Raw genomic sequence first — 23584 nt, 5'->3', positions numbered from 1 at the left:
TTTCTCACTTCAGCCCATAGAGAGCACATTTCAACCAAACCAGCCACACTTTGCATTTGTCACTGAGAATCAGCTTGAAAGACTTTCATTTTTGATTCTATATCCATAGTTCCTGTTTTCTGACAATGACCCAAAGTTGTATCTGGACCAGAGGTGAAAGTAAGCCGGTACGGTGTACCGGCAAGAGCCAGTACGCTGTGCCGGATCGCACCGGCTTCCCCGCTGCAGCTCCAGCGGTCAGGCTGGGGCCAGGATTTAAAGGGCTCAGAGCTCCCGTGACTGCAGAGCCCTTTAAATCCCCGCTGCGGCTCCGGTGGCCGGGCTGGGGCCGGGATATAAAGGGCTCAGAGCTCCCTGTAGCGGCAGGAGCTCTGGGCCCTTTAAATCCCGGCCCCAGCCCAGCAAAGCTCGGGGTTCCCCGTGGCGGCCGGAGCTCCGGGCCCTTTAATTTGCCCCTGAGCCCTGGGGGGCTCCCAGCCACCTCTGCAGCTGGGAGTCCCGGGTTGAGGCTCCCAGCCACAACCGGTGTCCCAGGGCCTTTAAATCGGGAGAGGCCCCGCCTCTTCCGGATGAGGCCACGCCCCCTCAGGAGTCCAGCAGTACCGGTAAGTTACTTTCACCCCTGATCTGGACTGAGTGTTCTCCAGGTATAGCCTCTTTTGCTCGGTCCCCAAACTTCAGCAAAGCTGTGACCTGATGAAATCTAAAGAGTCTGGGCCTAACAGGGTGGCCAGATGTCCTGATTTTACAGGGACAGTACCAATTTTTGGGTCTTTTTCTTATATAGGCTCCTATTACCCCCCATCCCCGTCCCGATTTTTCACATTTGCTGTCTGGTTACCCTGGGGCCTAAGACTGTTTCCTGTATGCCTAGCCAATGTGCTGTAGATTAGAATATTTTTTAAAATGCACAGTTTGTGAAACAACATGCCTGTTGTGTATGTGGCCATGCAGAATGTTATATAAGTATAGGCAACAAATATGGAGCCAGATTCTGATGACCTTACATGTGGGAGTACTTTGCTCCACAATCAGCTACTCAACGTAAGTAATCAGTATTTGGCTCACGGTTAGAGCTAGAGTAAATGATGTCTGAATAAAAAAATAAAATCACTTCACCCTAAGAAACAACATGGGAGACCTTCCACTACCCTACACTATCCTGCACCCTACCTCCCTTTTTATCTATGTTCTTGACTGCTAGGGCAATGTTCTAGAACACCTCCCAGCTGGTGGTCTGCCTTCAATGTACTACAACATGCTACAGCGTACACGAGCCATCAGTGCTGCAGCTTCAACAGGTCACAGCAAAGTTTTCGTGTAGTGAATTTTGATAGTGAATATCCATTTTTGTAGAGAAGTAGAATTAGAGCCTTGAATTGTCTCAGTGCACTGAAATGTGTACGCTGATAGTATGGTGAAATAATGTGTAATGAAAGTTTTTGGTAACCCCCACCCCGATTTCTCTCTCTAAGACAGCCGCAATGATTTGAACATTTAAGCACAGATGGCTGATGAGTTACAAACATATCACAAACTACCCCTTTAATGTGTCAGGGTAGTAACAAGAATGGTAAGATTGAGACAGAAAAGTGGTGCAAGATCTCCCCAGAAATAAGTTTTCTTTACGGTTCATTGGAAATGAAAGAGGGAGGCTTTCAATATCCCTTAATCGTCCCTGTGGGTGTAAAGAGAGCATGACCAATGCCCAAAGCAACAAATACACAATTTAAATACAGAAAACACTGAAATATAAGCCTAACCTTCCTGATGATGCCTCTTGGCAAAAGATATCTCTCCCTCATGCTGTGCATGGAATCTTTGAATGCACCTTCTCACCAAATCCTCCCAGCCAGGTTTCATGGCTGCTCGCATAGTGCTAGTGTCTAGTGAAGTTATCTTGCCTGGGTTAAATAAAATAGTTGTTAGTGATTCTCTTAAAAAACCCAAACCAAAAAACCCCACGTCCCAAAACTCTGTTTTCACAATACCTTGCAGATCTTGGCGAGTAGAAAAGCTCTCTGATGAGGGAGGAATTGGCCTTTCCTTCATTGGAATTCTTCTTGCCACACAAATCAAGCAAGACTGCAAATCTTAAATGAAACAATATTACGTTAGTATTTTCTGAAGCAGGGAAACCAATGCAGGGAAAGATTTTTTTTAAAAGAACATAAAAGAAATATAAGTCTTTCATTACATTTTTTGATTAAACCTAATAGGTTTAGTATTCATGAAAGCAAGGGATGGAAAGCATTGATATGGTCTATGTTGTCCTCGCCTACACTGAAAGTCACAGACTGGGAGTATTTTCTGCAAGAAAATCTCTGTGAGGATTCCTTTGTGAATATTACCCAACATCAGCCATAACATTGCATTCAGGTAGATTCCCCTCTTAAATTTTCTTATTCTTGAGAAAAGCCTATGGTTCATAACTGATAGCACATGCAATAAACTTTTGCATTTATTTGCATGTGTATGTTTTTAGTTGTAGCTGCACAGGTTAGAAAATATTTAACAGAAAATAACATACTGCATGTATAGAGAACACAATTCTTGAACATTTATATAACTTTGCAATTTCTAAACCACATTCCTTCAAACATGTCTAAAGTACTTGTGCTTCTTGAGGAGGAAATTTCACAATTAGCCACTCTGAGTGCTCAAAATGCATCTGAGAAAATGTAACTGATGGAGTAAATACTGAAGGAAATGCTGAACCACAATAGTCTTCACATTCTGATAATTCAAAAATTGCCTAACAAAATTTTGCTATCAATGGGCCAAATTCCTCTTACAATTAAACTGGTGTAAGTCCAGTGTATGAAACACATGAAGTTACACCCAATTTATATTGGTGTGTCTGAACAAATTGTGGGCATTCCAGTCTATGTAATGCAAATTAAGAGGAAAGTTACACAGTTTAAAGGAAAAGGGAAAGCTTGCATATCTTCTGTTCCCTGCTATGGAGAAATCACTTTATCTTGATTTCACTGCAGATCGCTACTGATCTATGATTTTTTGGGGTAGGCCTGGAAGGAGAAGGTCAAGACATCATTAAAATAAGCAAAATAAAAATATACACCATTTACCTTCACCATCTTCCTTGATGGACTTTGGTTGAGAAACAGCAAAGCACTGCATAGTTTCATATTTCTGATGTGCTTCCTGGTTATCAGGGCCTTCTTCAGCATCAGTTAAAGGTTTTACCAGCATCCGACAATTAAAAGTATGGCTGTTGCGCCTAGGGACTTCACCAGACCAAGGTCCCCCATTCACTGAGCAAAGCAAAGTTCATATAATAAGATTAGTCTCAAAAGTAGTCATTCCTACCAGTCATCCAGAGTACACATGTAAAAAGAGAATGAATTATGGTGCTTTGTAAACTGGGGGAAACACTCATTTAATAAACAATACAATTTTGATATTAGAGTCCTATCCAGCTGGTGCAAAGTAATTTCATCCTTGTCACTTAAATGGATCACAGTCCCTAGTTTGTTCAGCCTCCTTGTCTTTCTTTAGTAAAGAAGCTTAAAAAGAGAACAAACAGAAAGGCAATACAAAGTTCTAAATACCTGCACCCAAAAAAGAGATGAAGCACCTGATCAACTGTCTGACACAGCCATCAGTACTGGACAGATTATGTTAACTCTATCTTCCAACAGCCTAGAAGAAAGTGTGTGCAGTAAAGTAATGTGTTTGCCAATACAAATCTGGGAGTGCGTTGGTTAATACAAAAGAGAAGGGCAATATCATTCAAAATGTATTGGACAGAGTAGGAACATTGGCAGATAAAGAATTAACATGCAATGTACATAAACGTGAGGCAAGGAGGCTAGAGACAAATTAAAATAAGTATCCTCAGCTAATATGTAGAACACCCTAGGAGGATGACCTGGGTCCAATGGTGGATAAAACTAAAACCTTTTCCAGAGTGCTTAAGAGAAGTAAAAAAGGAAACAAAATCCTAGGATGCATAAATAGAGGTACTGAACAAAAGTCAGAGCAAATTATTCTAACACTGCATAAGGTACTAAAGAGGCCATATTTAGAATACCATGCACAGTCCTGCTCAGCTATTTGTAAAAAGTAATAAATAAATGGAAAAGGTACAGGAAAGGCTGATAAGAACAATGCAGTGACTTACATTTCTTAGCCATTCAAAAATGCTTCATAATTTTCTATTCTTTAATATTTATCTTTAAAAAGAGGTTATGACGACCTCACTGACATAACTGTTACAATGAACAGAAATACCATAATTCTGTTCAAACTATTGTGAACAAAGGTACATGCAAATAAGGTAGTACTAAAAAGGTAAAATATAAGAAATAAGTAGAAATAAAGTATAAACGAACATAGCAATAGCTGCAACTAATACAAACCGTTCTTAAAAAGAAATGGGATAAACATTTGGGATAATAAAAATAAGAATGAAATAAAACATCTAATCACAAGGCAGTTTCTGTCCTTCTATTGTAAAATGTCCTCTCTTCCTTGTAGTAGTTATGAATCATTTCTTAGATTAACCAGTTTACATGTGGGAGGCAGGGGAGAACTCACACAGATAATGTTATCTGTGCTTGTAAGGATTCACTCTAAAGAACTTGCAGCAATGTCAATCATACATCTGCCAGTTACTATGAGCAGCTTTGAACAAAAGCTGAGACAAAAGGAGGCTGGTTTTGAGACACAATCATTTGTTACATAGCCTATGGCCATACTGACAATAAACACAGTACATCTGACATGGACTTTAACTTAAGTAACTGAGTGCTATTAAGTGAAGCAATGAAAACACTGACTTAAGAAACCAAAGATAAATATAAATGAGCAATGGCAATTTTTTGTTGGAAATTAATATACCTAAAGATTTTGGCAGCAGGTTTCTGACAAATTCACTGTGGTCCCCTACATGCAGGATGCTATATACACTTGTGTTCATCAGCTCTTCTTGGTTGTACCTTAGGTATTGTGTCACATTCTCAGAAACAAACACAATGTTACCTTCCAGGTTCACTACAAAGAAGAACCCATCTAGGGCCTAGAAGAAAAATATAAAGAGAAAAGCCATAATCTGATTAACAAAAGATATACATGAAACAATAACCTCTTTTAGAGGACAGATGTCTCTCCTCCTCCTCCTCCCCTCTACCCCAGCTAGCTTGTACTGAAATGATGAGAAGAATACAAAATTCCATGTAGTGGATCAAATTCTACTCAAGATATAATACTAACAAAATGAAAAGGGTTGTAAGATGTAGATTTCATATCAACAGTATTGTGAAACCAGTACTTAAAAGCAGAAAGAAAAATTGGATTTTGAAAGTCTAGTGTGACAACCCAGTTACTGGACTTGTTGAAAACTATTTGCTGACTTCCTTTTAAAACATATGCTGAATATTATATTTTTATTTCTCTCCTAACCAAAAGAAAACAAAAGTTCAGGCTCAGTAAGAAGTTCTCATGCAAAGATAAAAGCATTAGTTTGTTGCTTAGCAATGACTGTTCTTATGATGCAAGCATGATTGTGCATAAATGTCTAGGAATAACTCAGAACCTTCCTCTCTGTTTAATTTTATGACATGTAAACAGACCGGGTACAGAGATTTAAATTCAAATTATCAAATCCATTGGATTCAAGCATTCAATTACCAGCTCAGCCCACATGAACCTTCTGCCCCTTTGCCTGATATACTGACTCTTCAGAAGGCTGCTCTGAAAAAAAGTGTTTAACCTCCATTTTGATTTGGAAATGCAAGAAGGTAATTTTGTATCTATAGTCAGAGGAACAAACCACTGATAGGACAACAGGGTTATCCATGATTTTTTAGAAATAAAAGTTAGTGTATCCACACTATTGATACGACTGAGTACAGCACAAGGAGGAGTTGTCACAGCACTGTGCATTTGCACGTGATATAAATGGCTAAATCTTTTATAATACACAACCTGCAATATCCTCAATATGCATTCGCAGCATACCTAGGCTGTAGATGTGTATTATAAATACTACACAGCACTGAGCTGTTAGCAGATCCAGATTTAAAAAATATATATAAAAAAATCTGGCCATGGACCCTATAGCATATCAAAAGGAAATTGCTTGTTTTATTATTTATATTACAGTAGAGCCCACAACATGCTTGATGTTGCACAGATATACTGTATACAAAGACACAATCCAGGCCCCAAAGAGCATACAATATAAAAACAGAAAGAAAAAAAAATAGAAGAAGATGGGTAAAAGAAGGCACAACATACAAACAGAGCATTCAAGATAATGACTGGCAAATGTCTCGTTAGTTCCATTTTTAAATTATATATAGTAAAAGTAAGATTGTAAGATACACACCCCATCTCCAACTGCTTTTGAATTTAGATATTTTAGGTGCTGTCAATTGTCAGAATTTTTAATCCTTATGTTTTGTCTGTTTGTTCTTTGCATTGTGTCCACTACGCTTTCTGTTTCTAATTATTTTAACCCTTGCCTATTTGTGAAGACTTGCCTCCTTTCTATATAGTTTCTTAACAGTTGCATACTTATTTATTTATAAACTATACCTTTTAAAATGTTTTAATTTATTTAGGCCCCAATTCTAATAGCAAATCTCCTATTGACATCACTGGTGCAGTTCAATGTCTTTTTGTATTTGTATCTATGCACGATGGGAAGACTTTCAAAGACACAAATTGCAGGTAGTTGTCTAACGGGGTCTTCAGCATCTCAGTGATTCCCCTCATCTTATATGGTCCACAACCTAAAGCTACCTATTATAGCAACCTCCTTGGTGGAGGAGCACTAGATGCAACTTCTTCACTGCTATTTCTTGAGCTGACTAGAGGGATCGGTAAGTAGTAGCGTGAGTCTGTGTAGTGATTATGACCTATCTAGAGCGTTCTCATCTCCTAATGTTCAGAAGCAAAAGGCAAAATCAGTTTACTTTTAGGGTAACTGCTAGGCTGTCAAACCAGCTTATGGCATCAAATTATTTAAAACTTATTGAGGTTTCTATTTTGAAATGCTGATTTCTTCTCTCTTCCCCAGATATACTGCACCATGGCAGACTGATGGAACAATAATGTAATCTTGCACCCTTCCCTTCAGGACTCTTGCTCTGACAGGGGATCATATAAGGGGCAACGAGGTTGGCAGAGAGAATAAGAGAACAGAAATTCTTTTAGAGGACGTATTGGAAAAGAAAACCAAGTTTTGTTCTTTGGGTTGCTGTGGATTATTGTCTCACTCTCTTTTGCACACATACTCCCCTGCCTTAAACAAGAAATCTGTGGAAATCCCATCAGAACTAGCAAATGAAGATGAATTCTATTTACTTTCTTCAACAGGAAACACTTGCAAGTATGAGGACACCCCCCAATTAAATTGTTTAATAGAAAAGAGAATTACATTTCTAAATCAGATAACTAGTATGCAGTCAGTTGCCTTTGCCATTATTTTCCTTACTTCATAAAGAGAAAAAAGTGGACTCATCAAGCCTATGAGACTTTTAAAGAGATGAAAATACTTAATTGCATTTCCTTTCAAAGATATAGATACACAGAATACATCTGTGGTCTTTTCACAGAGAATGCACAATAACTTTGCGACCTTTTAAGAATCTGTTGCGCAAAGGCTTGAGTTTATTGATATCATTTCTTAATTTTTTATGGTCAATGCAGAATGGTTTCAAGGTAGAGGAGAAAAATAAATTAAATCCTAATAAAGTAACACGAGGGTATCACCTGTGATTTTAAATACCCTGTGTATTGCAATAGCTAAGCACAATAGGGTAAGATAAGGATAATTTTTTAGCCTTAAATTAATTTTGTGTGTGTGATTAAATCAGATCTTTATGATCAATTAACATCTACATGAAGACTGGAATTACTACACTGCCATGTATGAGCTCTGAGGTTTAACTTTGCTTGTTAGCAAAAACAGCAACATTTAGTTCAGTGAGCAAGTGTAATAAATATTAATTAAAGTTTTCATCTAATGAGTGTAATGCCCTAGTTATTCAGGGGACAACTTCTTCAGTCTGTCTAATCTATCTAACCTTCTAGTGCTCTGCCTAGTAGTTGAGAATTTTTCAGTTGAGAATTCCATATACAGCTCAGGAAACAGTGTCAAATTTCTGTGTTTTTATCTAATGAGTCATGGAAAGTAATTCAAATATTTATCACTGGTATATTTATTAGGGTTTATCGCTTGGCCAATGCTACATTTTGGGAATAAAGGGGTAATTTATATATCTGTCAACCTTGGTTCCTCTAGCTAGACTCAGGGCTTTTTGTTTAGTTTTGTCTAAACCAACATTTATTCCTCCTTACAGATAAAGATCACTGTCAGAATGTGTATTAAATGTTTGTAACAGATCTTAAACAGATAAAATATCAATGACAGAGAATAAATGACAGAAGTTTAATATGTTAGCGTTCTAGATGACATGTATGCACTATAGATAACAATATCCAGGGTCCATTTAAGAGTTAAGGTTTCAACCATTCAGCTTCTTCTGATATCAATGGAAGTCACACAGTTAAAGTCATGAGGAATTCTTTGCTAAGCTAATCAAAAGATTTAGCCTGAAGAATTCTCATGGATGTGTGTTTTTGTAATCAGGAGGGGAAACAATCATGTTACCTATGCAGAAATGGCAAAAGTAATTAAAACAATGTGTAGCAATGATGCTTAATTTTAGAGAAATACTCCCTCCCCACCAAATGTATACATGTTGTAAGTCAATGTGAGCATACAAATGGGTTTACCAAATCTCCATATTCCAGAATGGCACTCAAAATTAGACATTTAATAAAAATATTGGAACTCAAAAAATATCCACAACTACAATGGTTAAATATAGAATATGATGCTATTGTTCTAATCCTGCTCCCCTGGGAATCAACGTTTTGTCACTGAATTAAATTCAATAGGATCAGCAGCATGCTCTGTATTTGTGATATGGAATGGCATCCTAAGTAGCAAGGATGGCTATTTTATTGAAGTGATAACATTTGATCATGCCTTTAAGAGTGAGTTCCAATTTGATTTTTTCACTCCATGACATTCATCTTGATATTATATGTAGCGGACTTATCTCCAATGTAAAGAAAACTTTGGGCACTTCACCTCAAGCATCATTGGTCCAAGTGCATCCTTGTCAATGACACTCTGACCTGTAGATGATACATCCGCTTTTTGTACTTCATCTTCATTGGCCGCTGCTGCTTTTTCTGCATTAAAGAGAACTATGCATTAAATGACAGAACAGAGCTCTTAAAAAGGTATTATCATTTTTCAAGTCCACAGCAGTTTGTGACAGATACCAAGCAAACCACTATGACTGAGATTAAAGAAACCTCCATTGTGATATGGGGAAGCAGGGCTAGTGGGTTAACTTTCCAACTCTGGAACTGTAGACTCAAATCCTTCTGTAGGATAGCAATGAAATAGATATACTGTAGTGTTTTCCTCCTGGTCCCTAATAGATATTTGACTAAAGTACAGAGCAAACACAGACACAGTCTGGCATGACAGGCACTCTTTGCTTACAAACAGGTGGAGAGCTGACTGAAAGACCTTGCAAAGCACCTATCTTTTCATGAGCACTATATTTAAAAAGAAAATGGAAGCTAACAACATTAGACTGATCCGGAGTCCACGCATAAGTGAAACAGTCTTTGCACTCCCATTTCCACACCACACAATTATTATTGTTTATCATTTTAAATTCACATTATATTATTCACACTATAGTTCAGGAGTAGGCAACCTGTGCCACGTGTGCCGAAGGCGGCACGCGAGCTGATGCTCGGTGGCACTCGCACTGCCCGGGTCCTGGCCACCGGTCTGGGGGACTCTGCATTTTAATTTAATTTTAAATGAAGCTTCTTAAACATTTTAAAAACCTTATTTACTTTACATACTACAATAGTTTAGTTATATATTATAGACTTCTAGAAAGAGACCTTCTAAAAATGTTAAAATGTATTACTGGCACGCAAAACCTTAAATTAGAGTGAATAAATGAAGACTCGGCACAGCACTTATGAAAGGTTGCTGACCCCTGCTATAGTTTTTCCCCCACTGTCATTTATGCATATTTACCAATATGCACATAAAATACATATAATTTCAAGAGCACTGGATGAAATAATAAACAGCTTTCTAGCATACCACCACCTATGCTAATGTTTCAATTATACGCATCTGAACACTTTGCACCCTTGTTTGTGCTCCATGCTGCAGTACTGATTAAACATCCAAACCAGAATTTTGGCTTCAAAATATCTTATAAAGCAAATTAATTTAGCAAATCTGCACTCACAATCATGCCAATCCATATTAATTATTCTGTATCTCTTTTTTATTTTTATCTTGGAGTTTAAGTGGGAACATTAGCAGAAAAAATATTACCTAAAATTAATGCAACATCTGATCATTGCATTATCTTAATAATCCTCAATTCAAAATACATTTTTAGTGACCGCCCAATAAAACACAAGATCTAAAAAGTAACCCAGAGTGACAGACTCCTAAAAATGCTTGGAATTACTATTCAATGATAACTGTGTAATATTTAGTCTATTGCTACGTATCAGAAAATCTGAATGTACAGTTCCTGTGTCCCCTCAAAACAGAGAGGCTGGTCACCAAAATCCTGGATTTCCCCAAGATCAGTGTACATCTATTAGAGATAAGGTGCAACAGAATCCTCGGTGGCTCCCCCCTCCAAGGGTGGGTGAATCTGACTGAACACACCCAGTTATCTACACTGGGTGGTTCTAACACAGTCTCCACTTCCTTACTATTTGCAAGGGGGTCTCTGGCCTTTATGGGAATTCTTAAGTCTGTCCAGATGGGGGATCAAAATGAAAGTCACAAACCCCAAACACATTCTCTTGACCCCCTAGAATTCAAGATTAATTCTCTATGTCATTTGAAAGATGGGATTCCAGCTTTTAGACAACATATAAAAATGGCTCTAGCTCCAAATTTTCTTGACATAGGGACCTTAAAAAAATCATATCAGATGTGCAACAGCTTGGGGATAGACAGGAGAGAGGCACTAAGCTAATTAAAACAGTATGATGTTAATTTCTTTTGTGAATAATTATGGCTAGATGAATGTTGCAGATCATAGAAAATATCTGGCGCAGATCTGTTCAATGCATTGGTGCTTCCTAGTTGTTTCTTTACTGGATTTACAAGGACAGATTAAGTATCAGGAGGTAGCCGTGTTAGTCTGTATCCACAAAAACAGCAAGGAGTCCGCGACCGGACTCCTTGTTGTTTTTAAGGACAGGTTAGTAATTTTCACTGTTTATTTCTCACATACTACTGATCAGTTGCTAAGGAGTCTTCAGACTATTACAACCACAGAAATCACATTGCTCTTAATGCTCCTGGCTTGACTAGTATGTTGTATCTCATTTATATAAACACCTTCTATCCCTTACGCTTCCAAACAGGGGCAGCTCCAGGCACCAGCACGCCAAGCGCGTGCTCGGGGCGGCAAGCCGCAGGGGGCGCTCTGCCGGTCGCTGCGAGGGCGGCAGGCAGGCTGCCTTGGGCGGCATGCCTGCAGAGGGTCCGCTGGTCCCGCGGCTTCGGCGGACCTCCCGCAGGCTGCCGCCGAATCCGCAGGACTGAGGACCTCCCTCAGGCAAGCCGCCGAAGGCAGCTTGCCTGCTGTGCTTGGGGCGGCAAAATGCCTAGAGCCGCCCCTGCTTCCAAATGAGATTTTTGAGTCAAAAGAAAATGAAGCATGTTTTTAATGTCTATTACAGTAATTAATTTTGAAAATTATACATGGATACACATTAAAATTATGCATACTGTATCAGTCACTGAATAAAAACAACATACCCTGCACTGTGCACTATATGCATGAGATACACTCTTTAGCTTAAGGATTCAAGCATTCCAAGGAGCATTACAAATTCAAAAGGGGTGCTCAACTGCACAATTTTATAATTGGATCTGTGATTTAACTGAAAAGTGTGTAAAAAAATCACATACTAGACAGCTCTCTACTGGCTAACACATCTAAGCAGCTTCACGCATATAAGTTATTTCAGCTAAGGGTCAGCATGACTTATGCTCATGAAATGAACTAAAGATCTGCCTGTTTAGGATCGTAGCCAGTGATGATCTTCAGGTTTTGCAGTAGAATTATCCACTTTTGATTGAACGATAGCCTATTTTGGAGAATCCATCAGCAAATACAGAGAAAGCAACTGGACCTGGAGCTCAGCAATCACTGAAGGATGCCAGCAGATTGTGTTTTTAACAGAGAGGTGAGATAAATACTTGAAATGAATAATTTATTTTCAGATAAAGCACACAGTGTCAACTGAGAGCAGAATTTTGTTGTAAGAAAGGATAGAAAACACAAGCAGACCTGCTAATTACAGCATTAGCAACTCATTATTTTATCATGAGTTTCCCAATAGTTGGTGTTTTACTTAAAGCCCCAGCTCCTGGAGTCATGTGATTATGTGGGACTCACAGTTTTTCCATATCAATCACTCTATAATATATTTGGGAGCCCCAGCTAATGATTTTGAACGCCCTGTAGGCAAAACTGCAATCTAGGACTGCAAAGCCTCTCTCTTGTGAATACTCTTGAAATCAGTGGGACTACTTATGTGATTTAAGCAGACCAACTAGATTCTTTACTGCAGTCAAGCTCTGTTTGGCACAGGAGAGAGGGCAAGGCACATCAGGGAGCCAGTTATGGCTCCCTTATTTTGCACATGCTGCTGTGGTGTCTGGTGCCGGCATATCCCTGCGATCCCTAGGCTGGCACCCCCTCCCATACCCCAATCTCCTGCTTGAGCCCCATCCCAAAACTCCCTCACAGAGTCTACACCCCGCACTGCTTCCTGCACCCCAACACCCTGCCCCAGCCATGAGCCCACTCACAGCTCATACTCCCTCCCAGAGCCCGCATCCCCTCCCACACTCTGAACCCCTCGGCCCCCGCCCATAGCCCCCTCCTGCACTCCAGACATCTCATCCCCAGCCCCACCTCAGAGCTCGCACCCCCAGCCGGAGCCCTCACTCCCTCCCACACTCCAACCCCCTGCCCTAGCCTGGTGAAAATGAGCAAGTGGAGGGTGGGGGAGAGTGAGTGACGGAGGAAGGGGGGATGGAGTGAGCGGGGCAGGGCCTCGGAGACGGGGCAGGGAGTGGGGCAAGGCTGTTCGGTTTTCTGCAATCAGAAAGTTGGCAATCCTATTCACACCAGTGGAGAATTTACCTCCATAAAGAGAATTCTCTGCTGGCTTTTTAGGTTCAGAACCAATCCTAAGTGCTGCAATGGTATCAGAGTGCAAACCAGAATCTGGACCTATTCATATGAACAGAGATAACAAGACTGAGCCCATATTTACTAAATTAAACTGGAAAAGAATTTATGTAATTCAGAAACGACACATGAAATAAACATCAGCCCTGCTCAATGAAAAGTTTAACCTACAGACTAAAAAATAAAAATAAAACTCCTTTTAGACATACTTTTATGCTAAATAAACACATACACATGCAATTATGTAGCATTTTAGGTATGTGTGTAGTTTCCATATTTAAATTGCGGACAGGTTTACAGCTGTTTAAGTATTAAGATACCAAAACACACTGATTCATATTTGACACTAGGCCTTTTTCCAGTGGTCACCAACAATATTTATTTTTTATATCCACAAGTAAAAACAAACAAACAAATATTTTTTCAGTATGCTCAGCACTGGGAGTGTTTCAAGTTTTATTTGAAGCTTATCCCAGATTCAGATACAATCAAACCTTTATTAAAGCACATTAATTTAGTAAGAACTCTGAAAATCAAATGAAGAGAAGTCAAGAGCAAACATTTAAAGTCTCTTAACATATTTTTTAAATTTCCCTACCTCTCTCCCCTACCTCCACCCACAAAATGTTTTCTTCTATACTTTTTTTTTGGTCCCTTTAGCTCCCTGAAAGATAAATAAAACATGAAAGGATTTGGATCTCTCTCTCTCTCTCTCCTCTTTTTTAAACAATACATCCCTGCAGTTGCAGTACCACAATTGGATGCGCAATCCGAGGGTTCTCTTTTGTCTGTTTCTATGCTTTACTCCCTCTCCCTCAATGAGACTGCTTGAGGAACAATCCCTCCTTGACCCTTCCTCTGCCTTGCAACCCAGAAATCCAATACAAATTAATGAGACTTTCATTTTCAAAACAAAGAACAAAACCTGAGTCTCTTCAGGGACCATGTTAAGGTGAGTCAAACTATAAAAAAAAGAAGAGGAGGAGATTTGCATCAATATATTTAATATATATATTTTTGTCTCATTGCAGTCACTATTATGTGTGTTTTCTACTGGAACGAAAGGAGCAAAAAAGGGAGAAGTGAGTAAGGAAGCATTCGACAGATAAGCAGTACAAGCGTTTTGAAAATAAGGGGGGGAAGAGACAATAGATTTGCAGAACATCCTGATTATGTTGCTCTACATCACAGGCACCATCACGCGTACATTTGAAAGTGAAATTTCAGACTATTTCCTGATATGAACAGCAGCACATCACAAAGCAAGCCTCAAGCAAAAACCAAACAAATCAAAAATCCTGTAGCCAAAGAAAGCAGTTCTTTTATGCAACACTTCTTTAAAAGAGAATTTCTCAGCTGGAACATACATTTCATTCTCTTCATCATTTTCTAGAGTTGCTATTGGAATGTCATGTCCATCCAAAGTCATGTACCCTTATTTATTGAAATAACAGACCAAAAATGCAAGCAGAGACTTTTCTTGTCAGTAATACCAAAACATTCATTTCTCTACAGGAAAACAGCCATGATTCAGGAGACATCCTTATAATTTAACCAACTGTAGCAGCATCAGCATCACTAGCACTGATTACTGGAAGATGACTTAAATGCTATACAGCATTTCTGAATCTACAATTAAAATTAAATTCTACAGCACAAATGCTTTTAAAACACCTAATTCCTCTACATTTTTTCACATTTGTTTATGTATTAGACAGCCATTTGTGGGTAGTCTGTTTCACATGTTGTCAGCTAGTCTTTCATACAGCAACAGCGGAGAGACTAAAGAAGTAAAACATAGGAAAGTGTGATTACAAAACCATATAAATTGGCAGAGGACAGAGATAAAAGTAGTTTCAGGCACTAGATCTAATTAATTTAAAAAAATTGACTAGACATATTTGACCCTTTAAAATTCAGATTTCATACTGACATAGGTTTATAAATCACTACTAAATACTAATTGTGTGTACTATGGCAAGAGACAATATGTTATTAGTATAAATAGGACTATAAAAAAGAGCAGCTTCATATTTACAGACTTTAGTGTAAGAAAGAAAAAACGTTTTTATTGAGTGTGTTCCAATCGCAGATTAGCAAATACAATACAAGGCACGGTGGAGCAAAGCAATGAAGAATTTTTAAATTATTCCAATGCCTGCTTAACCATGGGGATAGCAGTTTTCCTTGTAGTTGTATAATTCAAAGAATTAGAACCTATAACTAAAATGGTACTTGATATACACCGCTACCTCGATATAACGCCATCCGATATAACACAAATTCGGATATAATGCGGTAAAGCAGTGCTCCGGGGGAGGGGGGCGGGGCTGCGCACTCCGGTGGATCAAAGCAAGTTCAATATAACACGGTGCTGTAAGATTTTTTGGCTCCCAAGGACAGCATTATATCAAGGTAGAGGTGCACTTAAACATATTTGTTAACCAGTTCATAGTACTTCAGCATGAGCAAAGTTGTTCCCTCCAAAATCTATCAATTTTTCAAAAGACAGTTACCATTTCTTTGACAACAATCTAAACAACAAACTGTAACACTCAGCAAAAAGTTTTTGCCCCTCCTCCATGAACACGCCTACCTATTATTTAGGGAAGTGATTATAAATTGAGGTTGCTGTCACACTTTACTCCGTGCAAAGATATGCTGTATAGAACCCATTAGATTAATGTACTCATTTTCCACTTAAACTATAGATCAAGTACTATAGGAAAAGCTATGTAATATCTCAGAAAGGTTTTAGGAGGTAAAACAGGGAAGAATTATGCATCTGCATTGAACTAAAATTAGAAAAGCTGCCATATGGCTCTGTGAAACCAGCAGCACATTCTTATTCATTAGGAAGCATTCTGCTAACATCAAAACACAAGGCCCTTCCTGTGCTCTCCAAATGTGTTTATCTTTTCAACATTAATGTACTACAGATCATCAGGTTGCTGAAATCTCCTACAGTACACATTAAAAAAGCACAGATGCACTTTTTTCAGCACTTTTATTCACTGTGAGTAGTCTAAGAGCAAAGCTTCAAGCTGCCTCACTCCCATCCTCACACATAACCTCTCCTTAGCAAATCATGGTTTCCCTTCAGCATCAAGGGGACAGCCTGATCACCCAATCCCAGCTCAAACTGATATCAGAATCCAGTTCCTGTGAGAACGAAACAGACTTTGTTTCACTTTTACAACACTGGTGATATAAAAATCACTTAAACTTATGACACAGGACTAAGTGAACAGAAGACTGAAAGCTGTAATCTTGCTTATTCATCCAAGAACAGTGATAACACTACGTTTAACACTCTGAATACTATATTCTTTTCAGAATTTCCCACACACATTTGGCCTGATTAACAACCCCACCCCCACCCCTAGAACTGTGGAAAGCAGCTTCTGTAAAATATTAGCACCATCATATAAGCCTTCCCTTCCCCCAAAGATGCAAAGTGTAGCTAAACTTTGACACAACCTTTCAAATTTTGGGGAACTGCTGATCTTAGAAAATGAAAGTATAGTATCTAGTGTTTCAAGTTTTCTGACATTCCCTGAAAGTATAATTTGTACTCTAAAAGCCTCGGGGGCATTTTTTGGATATCATAAAACAAACAGTTCAATTAATACATAAAATAATGAATATGAATGTATCTTCTCCTACCTCACCAAGGTTCTCTCTTGTGGTCTACTCATCTCCAATATTAGCTTTCTCTAACTCCATATAACTACCATCTGGCACTATCCTCTGCAGTACAATCCCCCACCACCTAAGCTAAACTGGAAGTATAAATGGAAGTAGAGGGTAAAGTAATGAAATAAACTTTGGGAAGAATGAAGTCCAAACCTGGGCCAGCAAATGGCCCAGCTTGAATCTGTTCCTCCATGAAGGCTCTTTTCTTTCCCCATGTATATAATCCCCTCCTTACAAACTGTGCTCACAAACTTTGGTCATCACACCTGTGTTTCCCATAATTCTATGACTGTGGAACTGGCTCCAGACCTGTCACAAAATTTGTTTGCTGAATCTAAGCTTTTAATTATAAAAAAAAAGTTAGTCTTTTGCAAAAACAACAGCTAGCTTCCAAATGTGAAATGACATGACATTATCCTAAACAGACAAATAAACAGCCTTAAACAACTGCTGTAAGGGGCATTAACTCTTGGCCTTATTATTACTATTTCATCATTGATCATTTGCAGAAATATCGACCTAATCTTTAGGTTTATGCACTTTTGCTGGACACAGTGGTGGATGCCATTGAAGGGGGGGGTGGGGAGGGGATGTGACGGGACACCTAGTTGCTATCAAAAGTTGGTGGGGTTGTGAACTAGGAATTGATATTCTCTCCAAAATTTCAACTCACCTTCTGCATCATAATGGGGAGCAGAAGAGGAGATGCATTCTCTCAGAGCCCCAAAACCTCAAAGATCAAAACCCACTTTTTTTTTTTTTAAAGTAACAAATGTAACAAAGTCCTATTCCTGTTCAGGTCACCTCTAACATGTCTATCAGTAAAAGCACAGAGAGCCTGTTTGGCATCCTGATATTTAAGTGAAACCATCAGAGAATTAAAACCAAGATTAAAATGGTTACCTCAGAAACCTTTTCTCAATCTATGTCTCAGCAGTGAACAGCAGAAGTGTTCCGGCCTACCTTATTATGAGGCTAGCTTCATTCCTCATGAAGGTCCCTTGGATCTGGAATTCATTTTTCCTGGGTCTGTCACAGTCTGCATTTGTGGACTTTCTAGACATCCTGCAATGCCTAGCTCTTTTTCCTAAGCATTTGGGAAGGTTAGGTGTGCAAGGATGGCAGGGTGTAATTTTGTTATTATGGAGTTAGTATATGGTGTTTAATTTGTTTTTTTTGCATAGACCGAGCAGTTTCATGTATACTGTTAAGTATGAATTTTGATATTATATGAGGGTGCACAGGGTACTTATTTGCAGTTTCACAAACCAAAGAATAAATTAAAAATCACATTCTTTGCAACTACAAAGCTCATCTCTGCTATGAATCTGCACCTAAATGAACTGAACTCATGTCTATATGTATATTGATCTTTTAACAATACTCTCTCTTTAGTTTTTAAATAAATTTAAGTTTAGTTAATAAGAATTGGCTGCAGCATGTATTTGGCTAAGTTCTGGAACAGGAGTCAGCACCCTTTCAGAAGTGGTGTGCCGAGTCTTCATTTATTCACTCTAATTGAAGGTTTCGCGTGCCAGTAATACATTTGAACTTTTTTATAAGGTCTCTTTCTGTAAGTCTAGAATATATAACTAAACTATTGTTGTATGTAAAGTAAATAAGGTTTTTAAAATGTTTAAGAAGCTTCATTTAAAATTAAATTAAAATGCAGAGCCCTCCGGACTGGTGGCCAGGACCTGGGCAGTGTGGGTACTACTGAAAATCAGCTCACGTGCCGCCTTTGGCACGCATGCCATAGGTTGCCTACCCCAATCTGGAATATTCAATAATCTGGGAGGGAATGTGTCTGATCCTTTGGGATTGGTAGAACCTTTTCTTTTATATGATGAAATAAGATTTTCAGAAATCATCATATTTGACTTAGGCACCTGGATGGAGGCCTGAGGCTGGATCAGTTTAAGGGAACCAAGTTGTTTGGACTTCTGAGTAGCCAGTGAGGTAATAAAGAAGCTGTTTTATGCTGGCTTGGTGAATCTAAGTATTGGAATATCGACCAGCTTTTTGGAGATTGTCTGCCCCATTCTTTGCAGTTCACCCTAATTGAGTGACCGCAGCTGGCCTACACTGGAACCCCGGTCACAACACTCAGTTACTACTAAGCTATACTGTACATCAGGTTAGAAGAAGCAGATTTAACCATCTAGATTCAGAAGACATTTTACCTTTTATGGTATTAAAGAAATGCTGAGATGACACTTTGAAAAACTCACCATAAAAACTGCTTACCTTTATATAACAACAATAGAATGCTATACATCTATCTTGGGTGGCTTAGAAATCCATTATATTTATTTGGCTCGGTGTCAAAATATTTTAATAAGAAGTGCCAAACTAAATGACCTCTGCTCTGATACATTAGATACAAATATTCGGCATCCCTCAGCCTAACAATGTAATTATTTTCTTTGGTATGTGTGGAATTAGGACAGAAAAATATAAATGTACTTTTTGGCATTTGCAAATTTGTGTTAGGTATTTGTTTATTTAATTAATAATCTCAGTTGTTTTGATAACTCATCTTTAAAAATAGCATTACTCGATGTCTCAGTGGTGAGAGTCCCTAGTTCTACCAAGATTTTGGCTGAGATGATGTTTTTAAAGACTTGAAATATAGCAGGATCTGATCATTTATTTCAAAATAAGGCTCCTTCACTGCCCCAGGAACAATGTGCAGTCTTCAGGAAGTTAATGACTCTCCAATTAGTTCTTTGAAATATAACAACTCATAAGAGTTTTTGAAAAGAAAGATGTGAAGGCTAATGATCTTTTGGACTAGACTTCATAGACCTAATTGCCAATTTAATTAAACATACAGGTTTCCCAAACTTGGGCCAAGAGAACATACTCTGCGGGAATGTCAACAATCTATCTAAACTCATTTTCTCCATTTTGCTCTTCCAGATGACAGTGAATGTTAGGAGAAAACAGATGATATCCTTTTTCAAACACCTCATCAACATGATTTAAGAATAGCTCCTTTATTTTAGGGCACGGATGACAAAACTGTGATATACAAGGTCATTAACAGTAGCATGAAAGTTTCCTGCTGTATTTGCATTACCAATAGAAGACTTTCAACAGGCCTAACATGGTACATCAAAAAGCATAAGATGCATAAGATAAGGTCAAGTGAAGACTCAGACTCATAGACTTTAAGGTCAGAAGGGACCATCATCATGATCATCTAGTCTGACTCCCTGCATATTGCAGGCCACAGAACCTCACCCACCCACTCCTATAATAGACCTCCTACCCTCTGGCTGAGTTACTGAAGTCCTCAAATCATGATTTAAAGAATCCACAATTTACATTAGTTTAAATCTGCAAGTAACCTGTGTCTTGTGCTGCAGAGGAAGGCAACCCTCCCACTAGAGTCTCTGCCAATCTGACCTGGGTAAAATTCCTTCCCCACCACAAATATGGTGATCAATTAGACCCTAAGCATATGGGCAAGGCCCACCAGCCAGACACCTAGGAAGGAATTCTCTATAGTAACTCAGAGCCCTCCCAATCTCACACAATGAACTGCAGGCAAAACTGGAAGGTAGATAATTTAAGCCACCTGACAGAAAACAGAAAAAAGTTTAAATCTATGTGCCCATGCTGAGGGGATACAGCAGCTCCTAATTCCTCCAACAGTCAATAATTCCTTTTCTAGAAAGAGGTATTAAGCATATTTAATCATGCAAAAAAAATGCATAAGCAATGAGGACAGGTGAACCTTCCTGTCCAGGGCAGCCCAGTATTTGGAACAGGGTGAATTTAAACCTTGCTTGTCATGACCCTGGAAACAGTACATGGCCAAATCCAAAATCCATTTTTCTGTCTCGGGAAATTCAGAGACTGAAGTGTTTTATTATTTCAAAGATGTCCAAAAGAAACATGACAGCTAATAACCTGCTTCTCCTAAGGGCATCTCTTATCCTTTTGTATATAATTCATGTAAGAAGAAATTTTAATACACAAGCTATACGATGCTCTGCTTAAGAGCATTTTTACATATTCTAACCATCGTCAATGTTTTCAAGGAATGTTTAAAGTATCTAAGTATTGGAATATCCACCAGCTTTTTGGGAATTGTCTGCCCCATTCTTTGCAGTTCACCCTGTTATGGAGACAATACTGGTTATTAACATGGTATTGGCCAATGGATTACCTGAAATGGAAAACTATCCCCTTTCCACTCACACCAGAAAACTTTTGCTCATCTTATTGCTAAGAATGACATCTAGACAAAGTAAATCTTCATAGATGTCCCAAACAGATTCACCTGTCCTGTCAGACTTTAAAAGGCGTACTACTGGAGCTGATGGGTATAAATGCTCTGCAAGAGACTAAATCATATTTGCCACTTAGGTGCTATGGGTTCCACTTTTCTAGTTCAAAGTGATGAAGTAGTCTTCTTTAGCTTCAGTCCCCACTTGAATGCCTGAATCCTTCAGGCACAGCACAAATAGAAAAATAGCTGAATTCAAATAGCTCTGCTTTATCTATTTCCTTTGGGTCCTTTATCATTTTTCCTCTGCAGGAAAGCTTGACCTGCCTTGAAAATGAACAGCACACCCACAAATAGTGAGCTATGAAAAATGATTTTTAATGACTGGTGACTAAGTCCTGGTGCTCAAACAGCTAATAAAAAGCTCTGAGTTGAGATAAAGCATATACCCTCTTGTCTGAGCTTCACAGAAAAAAATAACTATTTCTTTTATAAACACCATAGAAACAAGACAGAACAAAAAGAAAGCAGTAGAACTGTGGTAGTACCACCAGCAACAAACCTGAGGAAGCCAGACTGACAACTGTATACATAGCATCCTTTGTCAGTCAATGAAAGGAAGGTCTCAGAGAAGCACGGCCTTCACTGTAGCACTGCTATACAATGAGCAAGCATAACTTTAGGTTTTACACTGCTCACTGACTATATTTTTAACACCAAATATAATGGCCCAGACTAAGTGCACTATAAAATTTAATTAAGATTCAACATCTCTAGAAGCTAGACACTAGTGACAAACAGCTTAAAGCCGTAATTCCAACATAATAATTCTGAATATTGATCATTGAGGTATTCCATAAGTCATCTGTCTGTGATACCACATTCAACTGATTTGCTTAAGGAGTGCAGGAAGGCACATCAGAATAAGAAATAGAGACAAGGACTGAGGGAACTACAGTGGAGCTGGTCCCAGTGCCACTGTTAAGGCAGCACTTAGGCAAGAGAGACTAATAACTGAGAAAGGAGTGTAGAAAGAATATGGGAGGATGAGAGAAAGAAGGTTGAGGGAAAGAGAAAAACAGTAGAGAATGGGGTGGGAGGGGAGCCCTCGACAGGAGAAGGAGAGAGCATAAAACAGAAAGAAAATCCATCCTGACCGAAATACCACTTCTGACAGCTAATGACAGGAAATGCTTATTCAGGGGAGGGGGGGAATGGGAGGAGATTTCTGCACCCCTGCAGAAGCGCAGAATTCATATAGCCCGCATTTTTCTGTGCCCCCCGGGCAGAAAAATGAAAAAAAAATCTGCTGGGGGGCACACGCCTCTTCCCCAGCAGCCCAGGCAGCACGTCGTTCCAGTATGCCTGGAGCAGCCTCAGAGATGGGAGAGGGTCTAGGCGTACATGCGTGCCAACAAACGAGAGACACTCTGTCCCTCTCCCTTGCTACTGCAGCAAACTGGCATGGAAGCGTAGGGCTTTTTATTATGCATGAGGCAGGCTAGAGGCACAAATATAACAGCCCTGCCTGAGTTAATGTATTCATTCTCTGAGGCACTAGCAGCCTGACTGTGTAGTTAGTAACATGGTTAGAGTTGCTGTTGATGGTTAATTGATCTCATGCTCTGAGGTAGAAATGTAGCAGCCTGACTGTTAACGTTAATGTTGCTATTGTTAGTTAACTGTTCCCATTCTCAGTCAATTGCCCCAGGAGAATAAAACCTGTGAAAGTTTTAAGGCCCTACATTGCCAGAGTGATGTAAAGGAGCCTTATTATAAATGACAGTAAGGGAATCCTCAGCTAGGAAGATCTATGTGTGTTCTCACTTTTTTCCTGTGCCAAAGTGGCACAATGGGGTTAGATTACAGCTCAGGATTTATTTTACTTACCCATTTAAAAAAAATTTTTTTTTGAGAGCAAATAAAACATTTACCAAACAGTCAATAACATGTCAGGACAATCAAAACCAAGCACTTCCCAAAGTACCCAGCCAGATCCAAGACAATGATTAGCAAAACTGTATGACTTTCATGTGTGAAAGTCTGAGCAATTTAAAATGACATTCTACTTTTGTTTTTGCTGATTGGTGTTCTGTAATGTAATTTAAATGAAAATCCAGGATTATAACTGGAATGCAGGGTACTGGTTACCAAGTGTTTGTAACTTAACTTTCATGTGTTTAGGAAATACTGAATAGTTATTGTGATTTTTCTGAATATTCTCCATGTATTCAACATCCTTTTTGAAGTATAGACACTATGATCCCTAAGACCTTTTCAGAATCACTGCTTTTCAGGACACAGTCTCCCATCCTGTAAGTGAGACCTACATAGCTTGTTC

The 23584-nt window shown here is 38.9% G+C and overlaps 1 protein-coding gene across 2 annotated transcripts in view; it reads right to left on the bottom strand.

The window, feature by feature from the left end:
• Positions 1 to 23584, bottom strand: part of NCOA2 (nuclear receptor coactivator 2) — a 272820-nt gene that overhangs the window by 61064 nt on the left and 188172 nt on the right. For both annotated transcript variants that reach the window (XM_045004855.1, XM_045004854.1), the window contains exons 5-9: positions 9128 to 9231; positions 4864 to 5041; positions 3090 to 3275; positions 1992 to 2093; positions 1764 to 1904 (exon numbers count right to left, since the gene is read on the bottom strand). In XM_045004855.1, the coding sequence (XP_044860790.1) occupies positions 1764 to 1904; positions 1992 to 2093; positions 3090 to 3275; positions 4864 to 5041; positions 9128 to 9231 (711 nt within the window). The remainder of the gene's footprint in view (positions 1 to 1763; positions 1905 to 1991; positions 2094 to 3089; positions 3276 to 4863; positions 5042 to 9127; positions 9232 to 23584) is intronic.

This window comes from Mauremys mutica, chromosome 2 (assembly GCF_020497125.1).
Source record: "Mauremys mutica isolate MM-2020 ecotype Southern chromosome 2, ASM2049712v1, whole genome shotgun sequence".
NCBI lineage: Eukaryota > Metazoa > Chordata > Testudines > Geoemydidae > Mauremys > Mauremys mutica.
The sequence above is the reverse complement of the archived record's forward strand: the minus strand, read 5'-3'. Positions and strand labels throughout refer to the sequence as shown.